Source organism: Myxocyprinus asiaticus, chromosome 43 (assembly GCF_019703515.2).
Source record: "Myxocyprinus asiaticus isolate MX2 ecotype Aquarium Trade chromosome 43, UBuf_Myxa_2, whole genome shotgun sequence".
NCBI classification, from domain to species: domain Eukaryota; kingdom Metazoa; phylum Chordata; class Actinopteri; order Cypriniformes; family Catostomidae; genus Myxocyprinus; species Myxocyprinus asiaticus.
In genome coordinates, this window is record NC_059386.1 from 19,970,338 (window position 1) to 19,992,567 (window position 22,230).

Sequence of the window (22,230 nt, forward strand, 5' to 3'; positions counted from 1 at the left end):
AAATAAATCAATCAATGGGCTCTATTTTCATGAATGCAGAAAGCACAGTGCTACGCGCAACGACCATGTGCTATGTCTTATCCACTTTTCGTGAGAGCGCTGATTTTATGCACAATTTTCGTGCCAGCCCTAAGCGCATGTGGGCGTGGGTGGGAGTGTTTGCGCTATCTGTGGGTGTATTGTATGGTAATGAAGTGCCGCAAAGTGCAATTAGCTATTTTCCTGAGATGCGCTAAGATGTTTCAAAACCACCTCTGTATTCAGCAAATTTCAAAATTTTAGTTTTTTCTAAATTTTGTTTTATTATAATCTAATTTATATTGATATTTTTCCACCTGCTGTCGTTGAGTGATTTTTAAGTCACTGCAACAGTGGCCGAAGGAAGAAATTTGAGAGTTTAAAAGGTTTGGATTTGGTATGATTTTTTTTACCTCTTCGTTATTTTGATTATATTTCTTTTTTTGCACAAAAGAGGTAAATCCATATTTCTATTCTTCTTATTTAGAAGAAGAAACCAACACAACCAACTTCTTATGAATGTGCTGTCTTTGTTTATATCACTGGTGCTTGATGGAATATATAATAGGACACAGATGCTTCAATTACCGGAGAAGAAAAAATTTAATTGCACTTGACTCAGCCCATTAGTGCTTTGGATGTATATTTTTGCTAAACCCACTTGTGCCTAGACTTAGCGCATGCTTGCACGAAAATACCAAACTTAGTGGCCATGCCCATTGACTTGGTGCTTAGTGCTAGCACTCTTAAAATAGCACTCACTAATATTGACGGATAACTGACATGGTAACTATCACTGCGTCTGAAACCACATACTGTCACAGTATGTATTGTATTTGATCAAGGACGCACTTATCTGCTGACAAAACAGTACATTCTTTTAGATATGCATGTGAGTAGTATGAAAAGATTTTGGACATACTTCATCCAGGGACGTTGGCATCATCTCGTGACCTGAATATATGACGTAAGAACAACAACCGCGAAAACTATCTGCTCTGGTTTTGTTAAACAAGCACCATTTAAGCACAAGCAACAATTATCTTGTTATATATAACAATTACAGTTGAGAAGAGCCGTTCGCCCCGCGATTCACCGGCATTCGTTTAAATCCAGTGTTTTGAATGTCACGTCACCTCAGCTCCCGAGGGATTGTGGGATTGTTAAGTGTCCAGTCAATCTGCACTTAAAATCTCACCGGAAACAGTAGGTCAGCCAGAGTAACAGGAAACAGAGTATTTTTCGCTTACTGCTTCATGAATACTGTGGATTCGGACATACTACTCCATTGGCATACTGTTTTTGGCATACTTTATAGGAGGTAAGTATGGATATTCGGACGCAGCGTATATATATATATATATATATATATATATATATATATATATAGTGCAAACGATACATTCCTACGTGTTGGCTTAAGTTTCTATTTGTCCCCTTTACGTCTTCTCTTTTCCCTCTCTCCCCCTGTGGAAACTCTTGTTCTTTGTCCCTCTGTCAGTTAGTGTTGTCAAAGGTACTGGTACTTCGGTACCAAGTCGATTCTAAAATAAAAAATATGTAACGATACCAGTGTTTCTGCAGTACCGAGCACCGACTCTATCCGGTACCAGCATGCAGTATGACTGAAACACGACAGCTTTAAAATGCTCACATGCTTATTTTGAACGTGTGCTCTATTACTTCTTTTACACTGAAATGGTCAGTTAATCTAATTGAAATCATGACATGTCCTAGTGTGATTTTATTAAACCGCTGAAGGCTGCAATCTTGCGATCTGGGCGTTCCTACTGCTGCCGCCACTCTAAAGCCACATTCACACCCAGGGCTCCAGACTAAACAAATGACTTAGGAGCCATAGGCTCCTAAACTGAAACATTAAGGAGCCAAATGGTTGCCAAATCACAGAATTGCTCGATTTAGATTGCTGTTCAGAAACAAGATATAAAGCCAAAGAAAAGGAAGACAGCTGATAACCCATTAATCGGAGGTTTAATAAACAGAATATATTGTTGAGAAGATCAGTTTGCATTCCCTTTTGTCTCAAATGTTAACACCCCTTTCATAATTCATACAAATATAAGAGATAAAAGATTTTTTTATTTAGTACTGCTCTTCAGAATCTACATTACAGATAATTACATAAAGTATAGTATGCATATAGTAGTGTGATGTCTTTTTGAGCATCAATGAATGTTTGCACCTTGTGCAATAGTTGTGTACAAGTCCCTCAATTGTCCTCAGTGTCAAAAGCTTGATCTCATATATATATATATATATAAAATGTAAATTGTTTTATAATATTGCCTTAGTCTTTCTTAACGGATACCGGATGGCCCAGACACAGAGACTACAAGAGTGCACATTGAAAGAAATTTCAGATGCAGTTTATTGTGCTACTACAATCCCAATCAATAATTACCAGAAGAAGAAAAAAAGTGGTACACAATACGAGACTTTTAATTATAAAGAAGCCGAAATACACTTGGGACTCTTATTTTGAAATGTCTGCACTCCCAGTTGTGAGCTCACTGATGGCTAATTCGATGAGAAAGTGAATCTGATTCAAACTGCAAACCTAAGATTCTGAGTTCAAACCCTCAGTTCTTTTCGGGTGATTCATGAAAAAGACCCGGTTCAAAAGAGTCATTTGTTCATGACTCTTTCGCACTGGTTTGGTTGTTGTGTGCGGTGTAGCGAGCTCGTCAGAAACAGAACGGGTGAAAAGTGGCACGAGACACACTAGTGCGCGCTCTAAAGATTTATTCAATAACTCACAAGATGATATCTAACAAAACCGCATATGATCGCCCGACTGTCGCCAATGGTGACTAGATGTTAAATTATTGTCGCAATCAATTATTTTTGGTCGCATTTGCGACCATTTTAGTCACAGCCTGGAGCCCTGTCACCACGCATGGCATGTCGCTAGACTTTGCGATCTGTGTCGCTAATGTACGTTCCTATTGCTACCACCGCTCTAACGTTATTGGTGGACTGCAAAACTGGCCATAGTAGCATTTGAAATGCTGTTTACAGATGATACTGCCGATAAAACAAAGATATCATATTAATTTGACAAGGAATCAGTTCTTTTGCCTCTAAAAATGCACATTCTGCAAGGGAGAGCGTTTTATATAACCTGCAGCAGTGCTTAATGAATCATATCATTAAACAAGACGAACGTTATATCAATATATGAATCAAACTCACTCAGAATGCTGACACAGTTTTCCACACATCATTTTATTAGGCCAAAACTATGTATGTGATTAAAGACAAATGATATAGAACAGTGAAATCGCTCACGGAAACCTTTAACTTCTCCGTCTTGCCTGCACTCAAGTCGACTCCAGTATCTCACACTCGCCCTGCCTGGAGACGAATGACGTAAGCTCCTCTGTCTTCACTCTCATTGGTAGTCACTCGCGAATGTTGCTCGTCATTTGCATAAAATTTACATTTTCTCAACTTGTCTTGTTGCTCCCCACGGCGATCTCTGTCGTTAACGGTCGCTACAGCTCGTGTCGCCAGAAGTCGCTGTGCTCTCGTTGAAAATGAATGGGATGGTGTCACTGTCTCACGCGATGTCACTGGCGGTGTGAACGGGGCTTTAGGCTATGTTCACACAGGCTGAAAAAATCTGATTTTTTGGATGCTGTCACTCAAATCCCTTTAGGTTTTTGTAGTCTGAACAGGACAAAAATACATTAAATTGGATTTTTACAAGCCTCATCCAAACCACATTCGTAGGTGGTTTGGAATCCGATTAAAATAAGATTTTTCTTAATGCGTCTCAGTCTGAACGGTCAGAACGGATTACATGTGTTTTTTTTCATCATATAACGGTTGTTATATGTCAGGTTTTGCCAAGAGAAACATACTGCGCTCTGATCAGCATAATTAATGCTTTCACAGGGCACTTCGAATTTAATACAGTAATGATGGCCATGCAGTAGGATCATTACAAACATAATTTTCAATAAAAATGACTTCAAAAGTGAATTCAGCCTGTTTTATTACACATTTCAGCCCTACAAAACTCTCACAGTGGAAGGTAAAGTCTTTAGGGAACAGGGATTGAGATCATCACTTCTGAATGAAACACACCTATATGTCATTTATTTGTAACAGGGCATGCAAAGCACTGCAACACTCTTATAATAATACACACATTGGCTTACCCAAAGAGATGCGCTAAGGTGCAGTAATCCATAACGGTTGTGAGAAACCACAACGTGATAAAGTATTTAATGTCATGTGAATATGGGATGCTTGAGCATTTTGAGCATTACATCACAGGACGCGGGTCCTCATCTCACTGTCCGACCTTTTTATGCTTTAATACGGGACACAAAGCCTTCAATACGGGATGTTTCGCTCTCTGCTAAAATACAGGACCCTGAGATAAAAGGTGTCCCGTATGAGACGTCGTAATTTTGGCCAAAATACAGGACATCCCCACTAAAATGAGCAGCAACAAAACTAGCAGCAACAAACATTGCATATTCCACCTCTCCCATTTTTAAGCCATTGTCTGTGAAGAATGCTCATATTTGGATACTGCCCTCATGAAAAGCCTTATCAATGGTAAAACATCCCATCACTAATATCTCATGCATGGTGAATATATGCAAGTTTGCTGCATTACCATGACAACTCATGTGGACGTGATTGCAAAAGCAGCTGTAGTCTGAACAGAAAAAATCTGATCTGGCCTCGTATAACTGAACAGTCACTCAAAAAAACCAGATTTGAGGAAAAATCTGATTTTTCCTGCAGTGTGAACAAAAGGGTGTGGATGAGCTGTGTCCTGTATAAATCCTACCGCTCAAACACTGGAAACTCCACAGACATTGAGAATCATTCATGTTGTATCAGATGACAGAGCAGAGCACTAAGCCACTGTAAAGTGCATATTACATGTAGACTATTTATTTATATAATTAAATCACAGCATTTGCGCTTTAATTCCAACTAAACTTTATTTATATAGCATTTAAAACAACAGAGTTGACCAAAGTGCCTCAAAGTAATACAATTTTAAATGTAAAAACATTTCAAAATTACCAAATTCACAAACACCAGTAATCTAAAATACAAACACTCCAAAACTCTGTCCTACATTTAATTTGTCAGACTCAAGGGCCAGTGTAAAGAGATGAGATTTCAGACGTAAATTAAAAGTCTTCAATGGTCACACTTTCTCACTGGGCCGTGACTTGAACTGTTTATCTGGAAAGTGAAGCTTCCGGCATAAAACACACGTCATAATAAAAGCTAGATGCCTGAAATTGAAGAAATTGTGACAGAAATATATTACAACTGTATAGTAAAATGTAATATTCATTGTAGTAGTAGTAATAATAATAATAATAAATCAAAATATCATAAGCAAGACAGCTGTTGAATAAAAGTTTGGCAAAAAATGCAGTGACATGTTGAAAAGTTCTACTTTCACTTGTTAAAAGTTTTAAGAATTAATTGATTAAACACCATTTTGATGATGAAATTAAATTAAACTTTAAAACATAATTATTAAAATAATTATTAAATTATTAAAAATAACTAAACTGGTGTATTCAATAGCACATTATTGTATTAGCATATTTTTGCTGTGGTATCAAAATTGGTATCGAGAACCGTGCAATTTCACTGGTATCGGTACCGACTACTGAAATTTTTGGTACCATGACAACACTACTGTCAAGGAAGTGTCTCAGTTCAGGTAGAAAAGTCTGAAGAGAAGAAACTCTTTGGTATGTTGCAGTCTGACCCTTGTGCCCTGTTGGTAATTACTGGTTTTGTTTTTTTCATGCATTCCTGGGGATTGTTTCATTCCACTGGAGGAAGTAGCATTTATTTTAAGGGAAGACCCCAAACGGTTATGGGACTCTCGTTCTCTCTCTTTCTCATCTCTTTATACCGACTAAGTGTGCAAACACAAAAGGGCTCAACAGATTTTTCATGAGGTGCCTCAAGACTTTCTCCTAGGACCTTTCTTATTTTGACATGTGTGCAGTAATGCCACATTTTAATGTCTGAAAAAGCTGAGCTAATTAGGGCGTTTTAGATTCTGCTTTTCCAAAGAGCCTGACACAAATAGCAAACGCCATAAACTCTACTTTACAGACAATTTGTGTTAAACAGCTGCATTCATTTAATGATCTCTGTTAGACTGTGACTTACATATCTATTACAAGTACTATTCCAGAGGGGTTTTAATTAACTGTTTTTTTCCCCCTAAATTTTCTTCCTTTGCATAGGCGATAATGATGGTGAGGCTGGTTTTCAAGACAGAGTTGCTTTCTCATAATTGTAGAATTATAACAATTTCCACTTGCAGCTTAGAGGGCTTTAGAGGAAGCAAAGTGAGATTGTAGCCTGAAGATATTTCTAGATATACTTTTGTGTTTGTCAATGTTTTCTCCTGTAAAACCCTTCCTATTGGTGTATGGCTTAAGCCCAAAGTATACTTCGGTTTTTCACGAACGCGTAGCGTCTGCATACAGACGAACGCAAGCCAGTCAAAGTATACTTCATTTGACTCCGCATACACAGGCTATTTATCCTCAAGAGTTTAGACACATAAAGATGACTTTATATTCCTTCAGATTCCTTCAGACTCGAGATATACAAATGCAGGTATCTCCTGACCTCCTCACACATGTGTTCTTGATGAGCACATCCACTATTGTTGTTTCTATATTCGTCTCCTGTTGTTTAGCGGCGATTACATCTTCTAGTGCGTTTTTGTGACAGCAACGGCTCAAATATGAGTTTTGCCACCTTGTGGACCCACTAATTATTGCTAATAATTCCAGGCGCATGCACATTCTGCGCGTTTATAGACACATGGTTAGAAAAATAGGGCTGCGTGTGTTCAGTGCTTGAGCACTTTGCCGATGGTGAAATTTGCTTCACGTATAGTCTAACCGAAGTATATTTTGGCCTTTAGGCTGAACATTAAGGTTATTTTCCATCTTAATTTGTCTCCTGTCCTTCAGAATTGGCCCTAGATTATCTTATTTTTGTTTTTGTTTTTCTTTGCCTCTGTCTCTTTTTTCTTCATCCCATTCTTTTTATCACTCTATATCTCTGCTGCTCTAGTAGCTTCAGGGTGTTTAAGGACTTTTCAAGGACTTAACTGGAATACTGAAATAGTGCCTGACCGATGTTAGCCTTTCACCGATATATCGGTATCGGCGTATATGTTTACCGATATGAAAACTTTTTTTCAGAACATATAATGCAGAAAACAATGCTTTAGAATTGGTGTCATAGCATAGTTTGTCCAGCAGAGCACGCTCCGACTCCATTGTTTACAGAGTTGAGCTGACGGTGATTCTGCAGACAGTGCGGGGTTAAGCGGTGTCTCTTCATGGTAAGTTGCTAACTAGTTTGTGAAATACATACTGGAAAGTTAATAAAAAATGACCCCATCATTTTCCCTTTTTCAATATAACTAATATAACGTTAACCCTGTCCCTGACAATCATGTCACTCATGTCTGTTTGCTGTTAGCCAGCTATAGTTTGTCAGTGCAGTCAGTAATGTAGCAGATTGAAAGGTAGACATCAGAGCATCTTTTTGCAGCTCAACAGACAATGGTGCGGTGGTGGATTGTGTCTGTTTAGTGTTGATTTCACGCTATGTTGTTACCTAGTTGGTGAGACACAGTGCTGTAAAGTAAAATAAACAACATCTGTCTTTTACTCTCTGTGACAACGAGCTTAAAGCTAACTAGCTAATCACTTAGCTACTTTCATTGTTGTCAGCTGAGTGGAAGCTAATGAGTAAACATGTATTCACCAAACTGTTTTGTTCAGGATTCACAGTTTGGTACCCTCTTCAACCGAACAATTCCAGTCATTGCATTTACAAAATGTAATATTTAAAAGTCTGGTTTTCCACCGTTGAAAGTTTCCCCTAAACTCGTATAGCAGAATACGCTGTAACACCGCTGCCACTGTTATAGTCAGTATTGTCAGCATTTGACTGATACTAAACAGTAATACTGATGTTTATTTAGCTATTTATTTTATTTTTATTTATTCTTTATTTTAATGGTCAGCATTTGACTGATACTAAACAGTACTGATGTTTATTTAGCTATTTATTTTATTTGTATTTATTCTTTATTTTAATGGTCAGCATTTGACTGATATTAAACAGTGATGTTTATTTAGCTATTTATTTTATTTGTATTTATTATTTGTTTTAATGGTCAGCATTTGACATATTAAACAGTACTGATGTTTATTTAGCTATTTTTATTTATTTTTTATTTTAATGGTCAGCATTTGACTTATACTAAACAGTACTGATGTTTATTTAGCCATTTATTTTATTTTTATTTATTCTTTATTTTAATGGTCAGCATTTGACTGATATTAAACAGTGATGTTTATTTAGCTATTTATTTTATTTGTATTTATTATTTGTTTTAATGGTCAGCATTTGACTGATATTAAACAGTACTGATGTTTATTTAGCTATTTTTATTTATTTTTTATTTTAATGGTCAGCATTTGACTTATACTAAACAGTACTGATGTTTATTTAGCCATTTATTTTATTTTTATTTATTCTTTGTATCAATGGTCAGCATTTGACTGATACTAAACATACAGAACTGATGTTTATTTAGCTATTTATTTTATGTCTATTTATTCTTTATTTTAATGGTCAGCATTTGACTGGTACTAAACAGTACTGATGTTTATTTAGCTATTTATTTTATTTTAATTTATTCTTTATTTTAATGGTCAGCAATTGACTGATACTAAACATACAGTACTGATGTTTATTAAGCTATTTATTGTATTTTTATTTATTTTTTATTTTCTCAGTGTTCATTTCTAGAATTTGTTGACAATGTATAATAATAATGTCAAATATTCTTTAATAAAAATATTTGTTTAAGAAAGCAGCCTTCTGAGTACCTTAGCATAGTCATATAGGTGCAAAATCGGTGCACAATCCACATAGAAAAGGTCTGTTTTCATTCCAGCTCAAAAATTAACTATATCGGCCACCATATCAGTAATCGGTGAATTTTCCCTCTCTAAAATCGGTATCGGTCTCAAAAATCCCATATCGGTCGGGCTCTATACTGAAAACTAAAAAGGCCTTAACTGCGAATGATCAGACTCCATATTTTTTTTAATAATGCCTTTCTAAAGTGAAATGGCTATAATTTCCCATTTTATTCTCATAAATCGCAATGTAATAGATCAGTTGGTGTCATTATTGGCGATATTGACCTTGATCGTACAAGGTATCGGATAAAAATTACAATTGTGGTAGCGTTCACCCATAGTCAAGTTTTTCATTACTGCGACACTAGAGTAGCAAAATGGAATTGGGAAATGTTTTCAAACAGGATTACCGAACAGTTGCCGTCTGCAATTGATCAGCAAAAAAGTTAGTCCTGTCCCAAGCTAATGCCACTGGTTGATTCAGTGTTGCTGATTCAGACTTACTGGGATGCTCAAACAAACAGCAATATTTTTAAAGCAACACACAGACAGTGTGTACACTTTTCAGAGAAATCAACCTACGAATTACTTGCTTATATTTTTCCCTGCATATTAACAGATATTAGTATGTTACCATTGAAAATAGGGCAAACTTCACCATTAAGTAATCTTTTTTGACAGATACACACCCTCTGACTGACACTATTGAATACTGTCCTTCACTTAAATGTTTTTGCAACGTGGAGCCCCAAAACTTAATGGGGTATAAGAGGACAGATTAATCAGTTAGCCTTCCTTTTCTAAAGGTCGCGACGAATTACACTCATCCTGAATGCCCTTATCGCTCTCACTAAAATCATGCCTCAAAGGCAGATATAGAAAGATGACAGGAATGGCTACAGGGACACACAGAGGCTGCAGAGAACAGAGGAAATCTTTACATGGCACGTCATAGCTCAGGTTGTTTTTTTGTGCTGTGAGACTGAGGGAATATTTTTTTCAACATTTGTCGATGTGAATCTACCTCAATTTTCTCTCTAAAGCAAAAAATGCCATTATCTATTCCTTTAAAAAGAAAGCTCGGTTTATTTTCAACAGACCTGACCATCAACATCTGCTTTGATCACCATTCTATGCCATTTAAACTATTTTTGTTTAAGGCTTTTAGCTGAAAGCAATTTCACAAGCTGTTCACCACCTTTTAGTTGCTAAAACTCTGTTGCATCTGGCAGAACAGAAAGTTCTCATTGCTGGCCCTGTTTTTCCCAGTGTGTATCTGGTATTGTGAAGGGTTTTTGTTGAGAGTTTATCGAAGGAAGCCCTATGAAAAATAAAGAACAATGGCAATACAAGTATGAATGTAGATAACCACATGTTTGAACTGTTTGTGTTTCTGTTTTCTTGCATATTAAATTAACCAGAAATAATGTTGTAAATGGATATTTTTGTAGCTCTTTTTCCCAAAAAGCTATGGTACATAAACTAATTGGCTGGCAAACACATGTGGATTAGTGAGAACTGGCATTGAGTTTTCTCTGAAAGCCTTGTCTCTTAAAGAGCCAGTCAAAGGTGAGAGGTTTTGTTTGGTTGTGAGGGTAGCACAGGAATTTAGGGTCAGAGATGTGGTACTCTGGATTAACCTTAGACCTGCATGGCTGACTGATTCAGTGGTGAGACCACACCTGCTCAAAAGGTATTCCAGACACTGCCTTTCCTGTTTAAACATTTTGAAGTGTCACTGATCGAGTGGACAGGTGTTGGACCAGTGAGGCATCTGTGACTAGTGTCTTTAGTCGGCCTTCGGTGGAGACTGCTGACAGCCAAAAAGACATGTTCTTTTCCAAACAAAGGCTCTCTGCTGTAGCTTGACATCATCTAGACAGTTCACTCAAACATGCAAATTCTGTCATCATTTACTCACCCACATGTCGTTACAAACCCAGATGACTCTTCTGTGGAACACAAAAGGAGATGTTAGGCGGAGTGGTAGGCTCAGTCACCATTCGCTTTTATTGTATGGTGAAAAGATGTAATTAAAGTGAATAGTGAGGCGAAGATTCTGCCTAACATCTCCTTTTGTTTTCCACAGAAGACAGTTTTTAATCGTTCAGTTTGCACATTTAAACCAGTTTCATATACTAACCTGAAAACTCATCAACATCACTTTGATCATTCTTGAAGAAGGAAAAAGCCTTGGTCTGCCACCTGAACCGCATCAACGTGGCTTTTGTCTGATACCTGTGCCATGTCCTACTCGCGACGTGGCATGGCACTTCTCGTCCGGTATGCGACCGCCTTTAGAGGACAGTGAGGGTATTTATTTTCTTAAATAGCTTTGCATTCCCTTGCAATACGTTCACCACAAAATATTTTAATTCTCTCATCATTTACTCAGCCTCATGCTGTCCCAGATGTGTGACTTTCTTTCTTCTGTAGAACACAAATTAAGGTTTTTAGAAGAATATCTCAGCTCTGTTGGTCATTTCAATGCAAGTGAATGATGGCCAGAAATCTGAAGATCCAAAAAGCAGATAAAAGCAGCATAAAAGTAATCCAAACTTTATTGGGTAGATCCATATCTTCAAAAGCAATATGATAGGTGTGGGTGAGAAACAGATCAATATTTAAGTCCTGTTTTACTGTAAATCTCCACTTTCACTTTTACATCTGAAAGCCATAAGTGGCACCTGTTTAGTTTCACATTTGAAAGTGAAAGTGTAAGTGGAGATTTATAGTAAAAAAGGACTTAAATATTGATCTGTTTCTCACCCCAATCTGTCATATCACTTCTGAAGATATGGATTTAACCACTGGAGTCTTATGGATTACTTTTATGTTGCTTTTATATGCTTTTTGGACCCTACCATAACATGATTTTCCTGTATTATTACTATAGTCATTGTTAGTCATGAGTATCATTGTTAAAATATGGTTACTCTAGTAATACTATGGTAAACTTTGTGGTTACTGATATGGCTTTACTACAAATAACATAGTTCAACTATAGTTACTTTAGTAAAACCATGGTTAATTTTCGTAAGGGATACATTCCCAGAATAATTGTGAGAGAACGCAAAAATATTGCAAGGGAATGTAAACGTGTTGTGAGGGAGTGCAAAATCTATTGCTAAGGAACGCAAACTATTACGTGGGAACGCAAAATTATTTGTGATTAAACGCAAAACTACAATTAATTCCCTCCCTGTCCTCTTAAGGGCTCTGTAAAATAGCCTATGTACCAATATATCAAATATTATTGCTATGTCTAATCATCACAGACTCTGCAAACAAAACACAATACAAAGATTCAATGTTTTGGGAGTGTGGAGCTTCTGGGGGTTTCTTTTAAAATACAAACCCTATTTAAGAATGATGTTTTTGGTGTACAATTAATAAAGACAGTGTTCATTACAGCTCCACCTAGGAATAATGCTTTAAAGCTTCATAGTAGTAATCTCAATGTTCAAATTTATTTTCAAGCTCAGATAATAAGATCCTTAAGAATCAAAATGGTAACTTGCAAGTGCCCATAGGGGTCAGCTCCATTTGACTTCTGTCAGACTTTATCCGTTTGCCCGGGGCTCTGAGTGGAGGATTGATGAATTATTTTGTATGATCTATTTTTGGATGTTAACATTTTTTGACTGAGCTGCTTCACATGCACTAGACACTGATTAGTTTTTAATGAGTTATTCTGATTGAGTGTCAGCTGTTGTGTTGCCATGTCTTTCTAGCAGACACCATCTGAATTAACTTCTGAATCTCTCCTGTTTAATAAAGTCGTTAGGGGCTGTTTGTGTGAGAGGCTGTATGGAGACTGTCTCTATCCTCAGGGTGTGGACAAATCCACTGGGCTTCAAAGCAACTGTCAGTGCTTTTTTTTTTTTTTTTAGAAGCAAAGCTAATGAGAGCTCGGTATTGTTCAGCTTGACAACACAGTAAACACAGCAGAACTCTGAATTCACAGTTATGATATTAGTTCATCAGAGCAAAGACGGTGCGTTTTCTCTTTCGCAATATATTATGATCCACTATTTGTTTTCGTGTTATGGATCTAGACTAAGATTATCTGAAGGCAATGGTAGTGGTGCTTGCCCATGTAAAACTCGCAACCATGATACAAGTGCACCGTTTTGATATGGTTTCCGGGTTGAACGACATGTTTCCTCGAAATGGTGTGAAACGGTGTGCAACGGGCTTTGAGGTATGTTTTCTCTCGTTTTGTGGGTGTGTCAGAGGTGTTATCCAAACAGCATTGACATGTATATAAACCCCGCCGTATTAAAAAGGCAGTGCGCACAATGGATCCAACTAAAGTCCTTTACAAATGTGTCCACTGCAGCTTGGTGTATGCAACGATTGAAGACATTAGAAGAAATGTTTGCTTTGTCATCCTGAAATGCGAGGCAAATATTGGATCACCATAATTAGGAACCACAGTTTCCACATATCCCTTCACTCGATTGGGATGTTTTCTGTTATTCTGGACGGCAAGGGCAGTGACTGTAACATCGAGCGTATTTTGTAGTATTAAACACTTATTTAAACCGATTTCATCAGGCTCCAAAAATTCTTCGAAAAGAACGCAAAGAATGGCCTTCTCAGCTGCCATAGTTCCAACGCTTGCGTAACACAACATGGTGTTCAACGCAACACTGTTTCCGTTTAAATAAACGTTTTGCTATGTTTTGTCAGGGCTGAACGTGCCCCTGCTTAAAAGTACAGTTAACTTAGTGTATGTAAACTTCTGACTAGAGATGTGCGAGACTAGTCGACTAAACGGTTCTGATGCTGCTAGTCGACACTGGAATTACTAGTCGGTTAATATTTCCCCCCATTAAACTGATCATAATTTTTACACATTTACATTTGGCTTTATATTTTTACAGAGGCTGTACTTAAATTACTGTCATATTAATGTTACATATTTTAAACAGAATTAATAATAAAAATATTATCTGGATATCTCTAGCAGATACAGAGTTTAATTTCACCTCAGGCTGTGTGTGCTTCTTCCCTCTCTCACTCGCGGCGCATGCAGGAAAATGTCCTCTCGCTAGACAAGCAAACTCAGCAAAGTAGTTATGAAATCACTTCAGTGGTGCGGGAATCGGCTTTCCAAACGTTTGAAAGTCCCTATGGATGTTTTCACATTTGAGTCTTCTTTACATCTGTGCATGCTTGGATGTTATTTTTCCGCTGAGCGGGCTTTTTCAAGTGCAGGATAGCAGCCTCAGATGAGTCAAGTCCCGTCTTTCACCGGACCATGTCGACTTGTTAATTTTACTCATCAAAACATTTATGCTTTTGAGTAAGTAGCCTGGAAAATAACTGTTTTAGACTAGGTATGCCATTTTTTTAATCTGCTGATTAAGAAGGCTATTTTCAACGAGGTGCCGACTGCTTAACGTGTTAAACTACCTTTTATTCTGTGTACAAGTCATGTTTAGAATACATTAGGGTTATTGTAGGCTACATCACAGGCCTATTTTTTCTATTCTACAGCTACAATTTTTTTAATTTATTTATTTTTATATCGTAACTGTTATTGGTTAACGTTCTTTACCGAACAGCTGTCATATTAGATCAATGATTAATGCTCGACTGCACGTCGTGAAATACGCGCAACTTTTCAGCATATTGTTTTCTCTCTCATAGATTTGGCTTGGTCTACCTGTTAATTATTTTCAACAATGTCCTGACCGTTTTAATATGTTAAGTAACTTTTATTTAGTGATTTCTGTTTAGAACAGGCTTTTAATGGTTGTTCCATTGATCCTGCACTATTCATTCAATTGTTTTCAATAAACATGTCTGTTAAATATTCGCTAATGTTGATTCAGTGAATGCATGTCATGTTCTATATTTAATGTACAATGATCATAATTCAAGGCAAGCACGTTGCAGATAAATGCCCCTTTTCAGTGGAATTTAGCATCGGATTTGGAATAGATTAAGTATTTTAAATGGGTCGCATAAAAACTTCTATTTTTTTATTTTTTTTACTTTTTTCTGAAGGTTGGTTTCTCTTTATACTTGTCGGTTACAAAACTTCAGTTTAAACCACAGTCAAATTAGTCGTATCGCACATCCCTACTTCTGACCCACTGGAATTGTGATATAATCAATTAAAAGTGAAACAATCTGTCTGTAAACAATTGTTGGAAAAATTACTCATGTCATGCACAAAGTAGATGTCCTAAACGACTTACCAAAACTATAGTTTACTAATATGAAATCTGTGGAGTGGTTAAATTTGTTTTAATGACTGTAACCTAAGTGTATGTAAATTTCTGACTTCAACTGTATATTTATATAAGACCTGCGTAACAAGGTAATGGAACTTTATAAAGATGGAAAAGGATATAAAAAGATATCCAAAGCCTTGAAAATGCCAGTCAGTACTGTTCAATCACTTATTAAGAACTGGAAAATTCGGGGATCTCTTGATACCAAGCCAAGGTCAGGTAGACCAAGAAAGATTTCAGCCACAACTGCCAGAAGAACTGTTCGGGATACAAAGAAAAACCCACAGGTAACCTCAGGAGAAATACAGGCTGCTCTGGAAAAAGACATTGTGGTTGTTTCAAGGAGCACAATACTTGTTGACCCCTCTCCAAACATAACGCTTATGGTTGTGACCATAAAGCTCTATTTTGGTCTCGTCACTCCAAATTACAGTGTACCAGAAGCTGTGAGGCGTGTCAAGGTGTTGTCGGGCATATTGTAACCGGGTTATTTTGTGTCATTGGCTTCTTTCTGGCAACTCGACCATGCAGCTCATTTTTGTTCAAGTATCGTCGTATTGTGCTCCTTGAAACAATCACACCGTTTTTTTCTAGAGCAGCCTGTATTTCTCCTGAGGTTACCTGTGGGTTTTTGTTTGTATCCCGAACAATTCTTCTGGCAGTTGTGGCTGAAATCTTTCTTGGCCTACCTGACCTTGGCTTGGTATCAAGAGATCCCCGAATTTTCCACTTCTTAATAAGTGATTGAACAGTACTGGCATTTTCAAGGCTTTGGATAACTTTGTATATCCTTTTCCATCTTTATAAAGTTCCATTACCTTGTTACGCAGGTCTTTTGACAGTTCTTTTCTGCTCCCCATGACTCAGTATCTAGCCTTCTCAATGCATCCACGTGAGAGCTAACAAACTCATTGACTATTTATACACAGACACTAATTGCAATTTTAAAAGTCACAGGTGTGGGAAATTAACCTTTAAATGTCATTTAAACCTGTGTGTGTCACCTTGTGTGTCTGTAACAAGGCCAAACATTCAAGGGTATGTAAACTTTTGATCAGGGCCATTTGGGTGATTTCTGTTACCATTTTAACTTTAAAAAGGAGCCAAACAACTATGTGATAATAAATAGCTTCATATGATCACTATCCTTAAATAAAAGACAGTTTTTTTTTGCATGATCAGTCATATTTTCAAAATCAATGCCAAAATTACACAATTTCTGCCAGGGTATGCAAACATTTGAGCACAACTGTATATATATATCAGAAACTCATTACAGACAGATTGTTTCAATTTTAATTGACTATGATGTAGTCATAGTCAAGACGAGATGATGTCGGTCTTGAAGGAAGAAAATTCTGAAGAAATGGTGATTGAACACCTGCTTATATAGGCCAAATGCGCATCTAAAGGGGTGGGACTCAAACACCATTACCAATCATAGGATTGCCGTTATTATTCAAAGGCTTCAATTAGGTTATCAGAGAAGGAATTCTCCAGAAGATTTCATTGCAATGTCGAATGAACCGTAATCGAAAGGGAAGGTCCTTTACTGACATAAGTGAAACTCAAGAAAAATAATTAAGTAAAAAAAAGCATGACATAACCCCTTTAAACATGTTTCAGGAACATATAAAGTTGAATTAATGTAATGATTAAACATTAAGTGTGTAATGTATGCAACAGTAGCGTCACCATTTACCATTGGTTGTACAAACAGATAGTCTCACCCCTTTGTTCAAGTCAAAGTTGCTGATACTTCCATACTGCATGTTACTGGTCTCATTGCTAATGATTCATCCATGCATATTTGTGTTTTGTTTTGTTATTTATATACTGTTGAAGTCAGAAGTGTACATACACTTAGGTTGAAGTCATTAAAAAAAAATTTTAACCTCAGATTTCATATCAGCAAACTATAGTTTTGGCAAGTAATTTAGGACATCTACTTTGTGCATGACACAAGTAATGTTTCCAACAACTGTTTACAGACAGATTGTTTCAATTTTAAATGACTATATCACAATTCCAGTGGGTCAGAAGTTTATATACACTAAGTTAACTGTGCCTTTAAGCAGCTTGGATAATTTCAGAAAATTACGTCAAGCCTTTAGACAATTAGCAAATTAGCTTCTGATAGGAGGTGTACTGAATTGGAGGTGTACTTGAGGGGCTTTCTCCACAAATATTTATAATATGCGATTAATTGTGATTATTCGATTAATAAATCGGCATACCATGTAATTAATTTGATATAAGATTTTAATCAATTGACAGCCCTAAAAATTACTCAAGACTCATTATATTACATTATATTCCAAGTCTTCTGAAGCCATAGGATAGCTTTGTTTCTTTCACAGTATGGAAAAGAGCAGCTTGGACATTCTGCTATAAACATCTCCATTTGTGTTCCTCATAAGAAAGTCATACAGGTTTGGAACAACATGAGGATGAATAAAGGATTGTAGAATAAAATTTTTTGGCTGAATTATTCCTTTAAATCCAGGGATACAAACTTTTGTATCTGACCAAATAGTAGACTTCCAGTCTCATAGTGGAAATAGCCATGTTCTTGACTTCTAGATCAAAGATTGTGAAATGAAATGTGGTACAATTGCTACAGTTACCGTTGAAAATTTACATGCAATCCACATTTGTAAGGCCTCTAAATGTGATGCATCCCATCTGACCCTGGACCATATGATAATTCAACATACTATGCGGCATATGCTGCTAATCTTTGTCATGTCAAATATAATGGCTTTATTTGGTAAAATTTTTATTTTCCTCAAACAGTCTGGATTTGTAAACACTGTATATCACCTGCTGCGCAGTTATCACCTGGCAACCACGCACCACTAATGACTAATACTGAGTTAGAAATACATTGGTATTGGAATTATGTCCATTTTTCAGACATGAGTGAGATATTAATAGCCTGGGGTTAGCTCTAGGAAAGCATGTGAAACAATAATGTAAAACAAGCATAGGAAAGTCATGAATATACATGGCTAGCTGCGAAATTGAGAATTTGCCTCTGATGTTTAGCTTGCATGTGAAGTGAGTTATCTACACACGCATGTAGACTTTGATACACAACAAGAATATAGATTAGAGAGGGCATGTGTCTGTACTTACTGTATGTGTGTACATATTATTACTCATCCTCATGTTGTTCCAAACCCATATGACTTACTTTCTTCCGTGGAACACAAAAGGAGATGTTCGGCAGAATGTTAGCCTCATTGCATCTTTTTTCCATACAATGAAAGTGAATGGTGATTGAGGCTAATATTCAGATGCCTACAATCTCCATTTGTGTTCCAAGGAAGAAAGAAACATATGACAGTATTTTCATTTTTAGTGAACTATCCCTTTAATGCGATCAGCCCTGGTTTTAAAGGCCTAAATTTAAACAGTGTTTTGCCTTTGACACAGATTTTTATCACATCTTTCATAAATCTGTAAGTTCATGCTCTTTGTTTGTTGGTATTCCCTCTTTTTTAATCTTGGGAGAGTGTGGACTGCCTTTGAAGGCATAAGGGTCTTCCTTATATCCTTATCATTTATGCATATATGCATAAAGTCAATTGCATGACTTCTTACTCTTTTATTTAGGCAACTCAATTTACACATTGTTTGGTTCATCTGAGACTCAGACATGGTACTGCCATATTTTTTTGGCATGCATGGTAATCTTTGAAGCACCATGCATGATATTCTTTGTGCTGTGCAAATACCATGGTGATAACATCCATTGCACAATAGACCTTATTCATGCTAGTGCCATCTTTAACTTATAATGGGAATGACAACGAGGCTGTGAGAGATAGATGTACAGTCACTTCAATGGGCTGTACTGCATTTTAAAGTGTTTTTGGATCATTCCACGGACAAAACATTGATAAAATATCTGACCAAGAACATTCAGCATACAAAGAACTCCAGACAACATGAGACAAAATCAGATGTGATCTAGGAGCTTTATTCAGTTCGTGCCATTGAAGAGATGGTAAGTCTACCCCTCACAGCCTTGTTGTCATTCCCATTAAAAATCAAATATGGCGCTAGCGTGAATAAGTTCTATAGGGTTGCCACGGTGTACGGTGTTACCGGTTTTACTCGGTACAAGGGACAACACCGGTGTGAAATTTTATACTGGGTAAAAGGGGGAAACATTATGAATGGAACTTCTAATATCAGTACAATAGCTTAACGAATAGAATAGCCTTAAATAAAGAATAGTTTCCAAACTAAGAGTTTGCGACCCATGGTAAATAAACCTAAATAACGCAATGAAAGCCAGATGTTCTTTACCAACATATGAAATTACACTGGCAGCAAAGTACGTGCACTTAATGTGCATGGTGGGTAACTGTAAGACGTCTCAGATTCAGAATGACACAAGAAATGCTGTTAGACGCACAGACATGCACTTGAAGAAACACACTTTATTATATTGTTAAGAACAGATGACAGAAAAGCAAACTATGCGCATGTCTGACGTGCTGTTTGTTCGTAGGCGTGCAGTCTCATGGAACACATGTATGCAAAGGGTTCTCACTCTTTCTTTCAGTCTTCTGAAAAATTTTGCAAGAATAGTATCGTTTAAGAATGCTGCAAAAGACCTCAGACCATCTCAGCAGGAGGTGTTTTGAGTTCATTTTGCTTGATTTCCACAGAGCAGTTCGTTATGAGCAACTCTGCAGCCTATACATCGTGATTAAAACATAAAATGATACAAAAACACACCTTGAACCATGATTTATATTTCAGTGAATATTATCATCATTATAGTTATTATGTTTACATTTATAATTGTTTTTAGATCTTAATATGTATTAGTAATTTTCCGCCTGTCGTCATAGACGGATACTTGCCTGACGGTAAATGGAAAGGTGGTTGTATATGATTTTTGTTTTTTATTTTTGACCACTTCTTTATTTTGATTGCTTTTTCATTTCGTTTGAAGTGCAGTTTGAATTTAGAAATGCCTTTTGGTTTAAGTTTTTATTTTTTTAAATAAATGAATACAATTTTCAGTGCAAAATCACTAAAGCAAGAATATTCACCGATACCTCAGCCGGGGGGTTGACAATGTAATTGGATATTGTGATATATATATATATATATATGTATATATATATATATATATATAATTTTTTTTACATTTTATTTTATTTTTTTATTTTTTATTTTTTATTTATTTATTTATTTTTTATAAAAATATCGTGAACATATTTCTTGCATCTCCCAGCCATAGGAGGGAACAAATCGAATTTATTCACACACATTCAAAGTCATTGCCCTTCCGAAGCAGCTAAACTGGGTCCTGAGATGAATGGTAATAAAACACCAACATTAAACCCGCAACAACCCACAATATGTGATGTATTTGCAACAAAATACCTGACCGGTAGCCCATGAAAGAGAGAATGCATGGATGAAGTAGGTTTGTTGCCAAAGAGATGTTGCCCTTCACAACTGTTGAAAAGCCATCTTTCAAAAACACATTTTAATTGCACTTCATTTTTAATTTAATCAAATTTCATTTGAATTTTTAGTTAAATAAAAAATAAAGTTCAAAGTTTGAAATCAAGCTGCCTTGCGTTACTGTGTAGGCTGTTGCTTAACGAAAATGACCCCATAGTACCACTTAGCGTCCAATCAGCGGTAATACTGGTGTTAGTCGATTTGAACGTGAACGCCGCACCGTTGTGAAAATTATGATATCGTGGCAAGTCTGTTGCACAGTAGATCTTTTGAAGTGATATGGTAATGGTACCAAAGTACCACTTGATACCATCCCTGTACCATGGTGCCGGCACGGTACTGTTTTGTAAGGGCTCCACTGCATTGCTGATTTATACAATATTTTAAACTATTGGCTTAAGTAATGATGTTGAATCAGCTGGTAAAACAGCTGGATGATGTAAATAATGTGAGATAAACAGAGTTGTGAAAACAAGCATGAGAAGTGCAAATTCAGCAGGTACAACATCTAAATATTTCATGTATCTGTTTTGCACTGTACATTACTGCATTCTTTCCCAATACAAACAAATCTTTATTAATAGTTTACATGGGTTAAGGACTTATTCTCACACTAATGTTGTTCTAAACCTGTATGACTTTCCTCCGTGGAACACAAAAGATGATGTTAGACAGAATGTTAACCTCAGTCACCATTCACTTTCATTGTGTGGGAAAAAAATGCAGTAAAAGTGAATGGTGACTAAGATCTAAACATCTTTTATTGTGTTCGATGGAGCACATGAGATTGGAGCAACATGGGTGTGAGTAAATGATGACCAAATTTTCCTTTTTGTGTGAACTTGATAAACAGATTATGTTTTAATTATTATCTCTTATCCATTATGAGTCCAATATGAAGGTAATATTCATAAGGTACTATATAATAACTTGGATCTGTTTTTTAGGAGGAAACAAATTGAAGGACCAGCAATTTCATCTGAACTGGGCTTGGATATCTCTGGAGAAGTCCAGCTACGTGGTCAATGAGCTGGACAAAGTTTTTGAGGTGGTCCTCAGACGTAGAGGTTTCTTGGGAGAAACTTCCTTTGTAGGTGCGTATATCTTCCTGTTTGTGGAAGTCTTCTGCTTAGCTCATATTTAAATCAGTTATCCTTTATTTGAGTTTCCGTCAGTGAAGTAGTTCTGAGGTTTATTTAGTTAGATTTTCAGTTCTGTTTGGCCTAGTTTCTGCTGCAAAAACCAATGAGAAACCCATAATGTCTAAAAATTATTAAACCAGACAAAAAGTCAAAGCATAAACACGTTAACAATGAATCATTAGCATTCAGTTGTGCCAGTGCTCACAGCAAGAGCTGTTATTACTTAAGCTTATCAACAGGGAGCTGTTAGAGATGTTTTTATAAGTGGTTTGAGCTTTTTTGTGTCTGCAAGCCAGAGATGAAAGCACTCGCTCTCTCTCTAGAATCTGTAGAACTGTCTGAACGCTT

At 36.5% G+C, this 22,230-nt stretch overlaps 1 protein-coding gene across 4 annotated transcripts in view; it reads left to right on the top strand.

Moving 5' to 3' along the window:
- The window catches only part of LOC127433842 (FRAS1-related extracellular matrix protein 2-like), a 126,618-nt gene that overhangs the window by 12,364 nt on the left and 92,024 nt on the right, over window positions 1-22,230 (top strand). For all 4 annotated transcript variants that reach the window (XM_051686105.1, XM_051686104.1, XM_051686102.1 and 1 more), the window contains exon 3: window positions 21,688-21,834. In XM_051686105.1, the coding sequence (XP_051542065.1) occupies window positions 21,688-21,834 (147 nt within the window). The remainder of the gene's footprint in view (window positions 1-21,687; window positions 21,835-22,230) is intronic.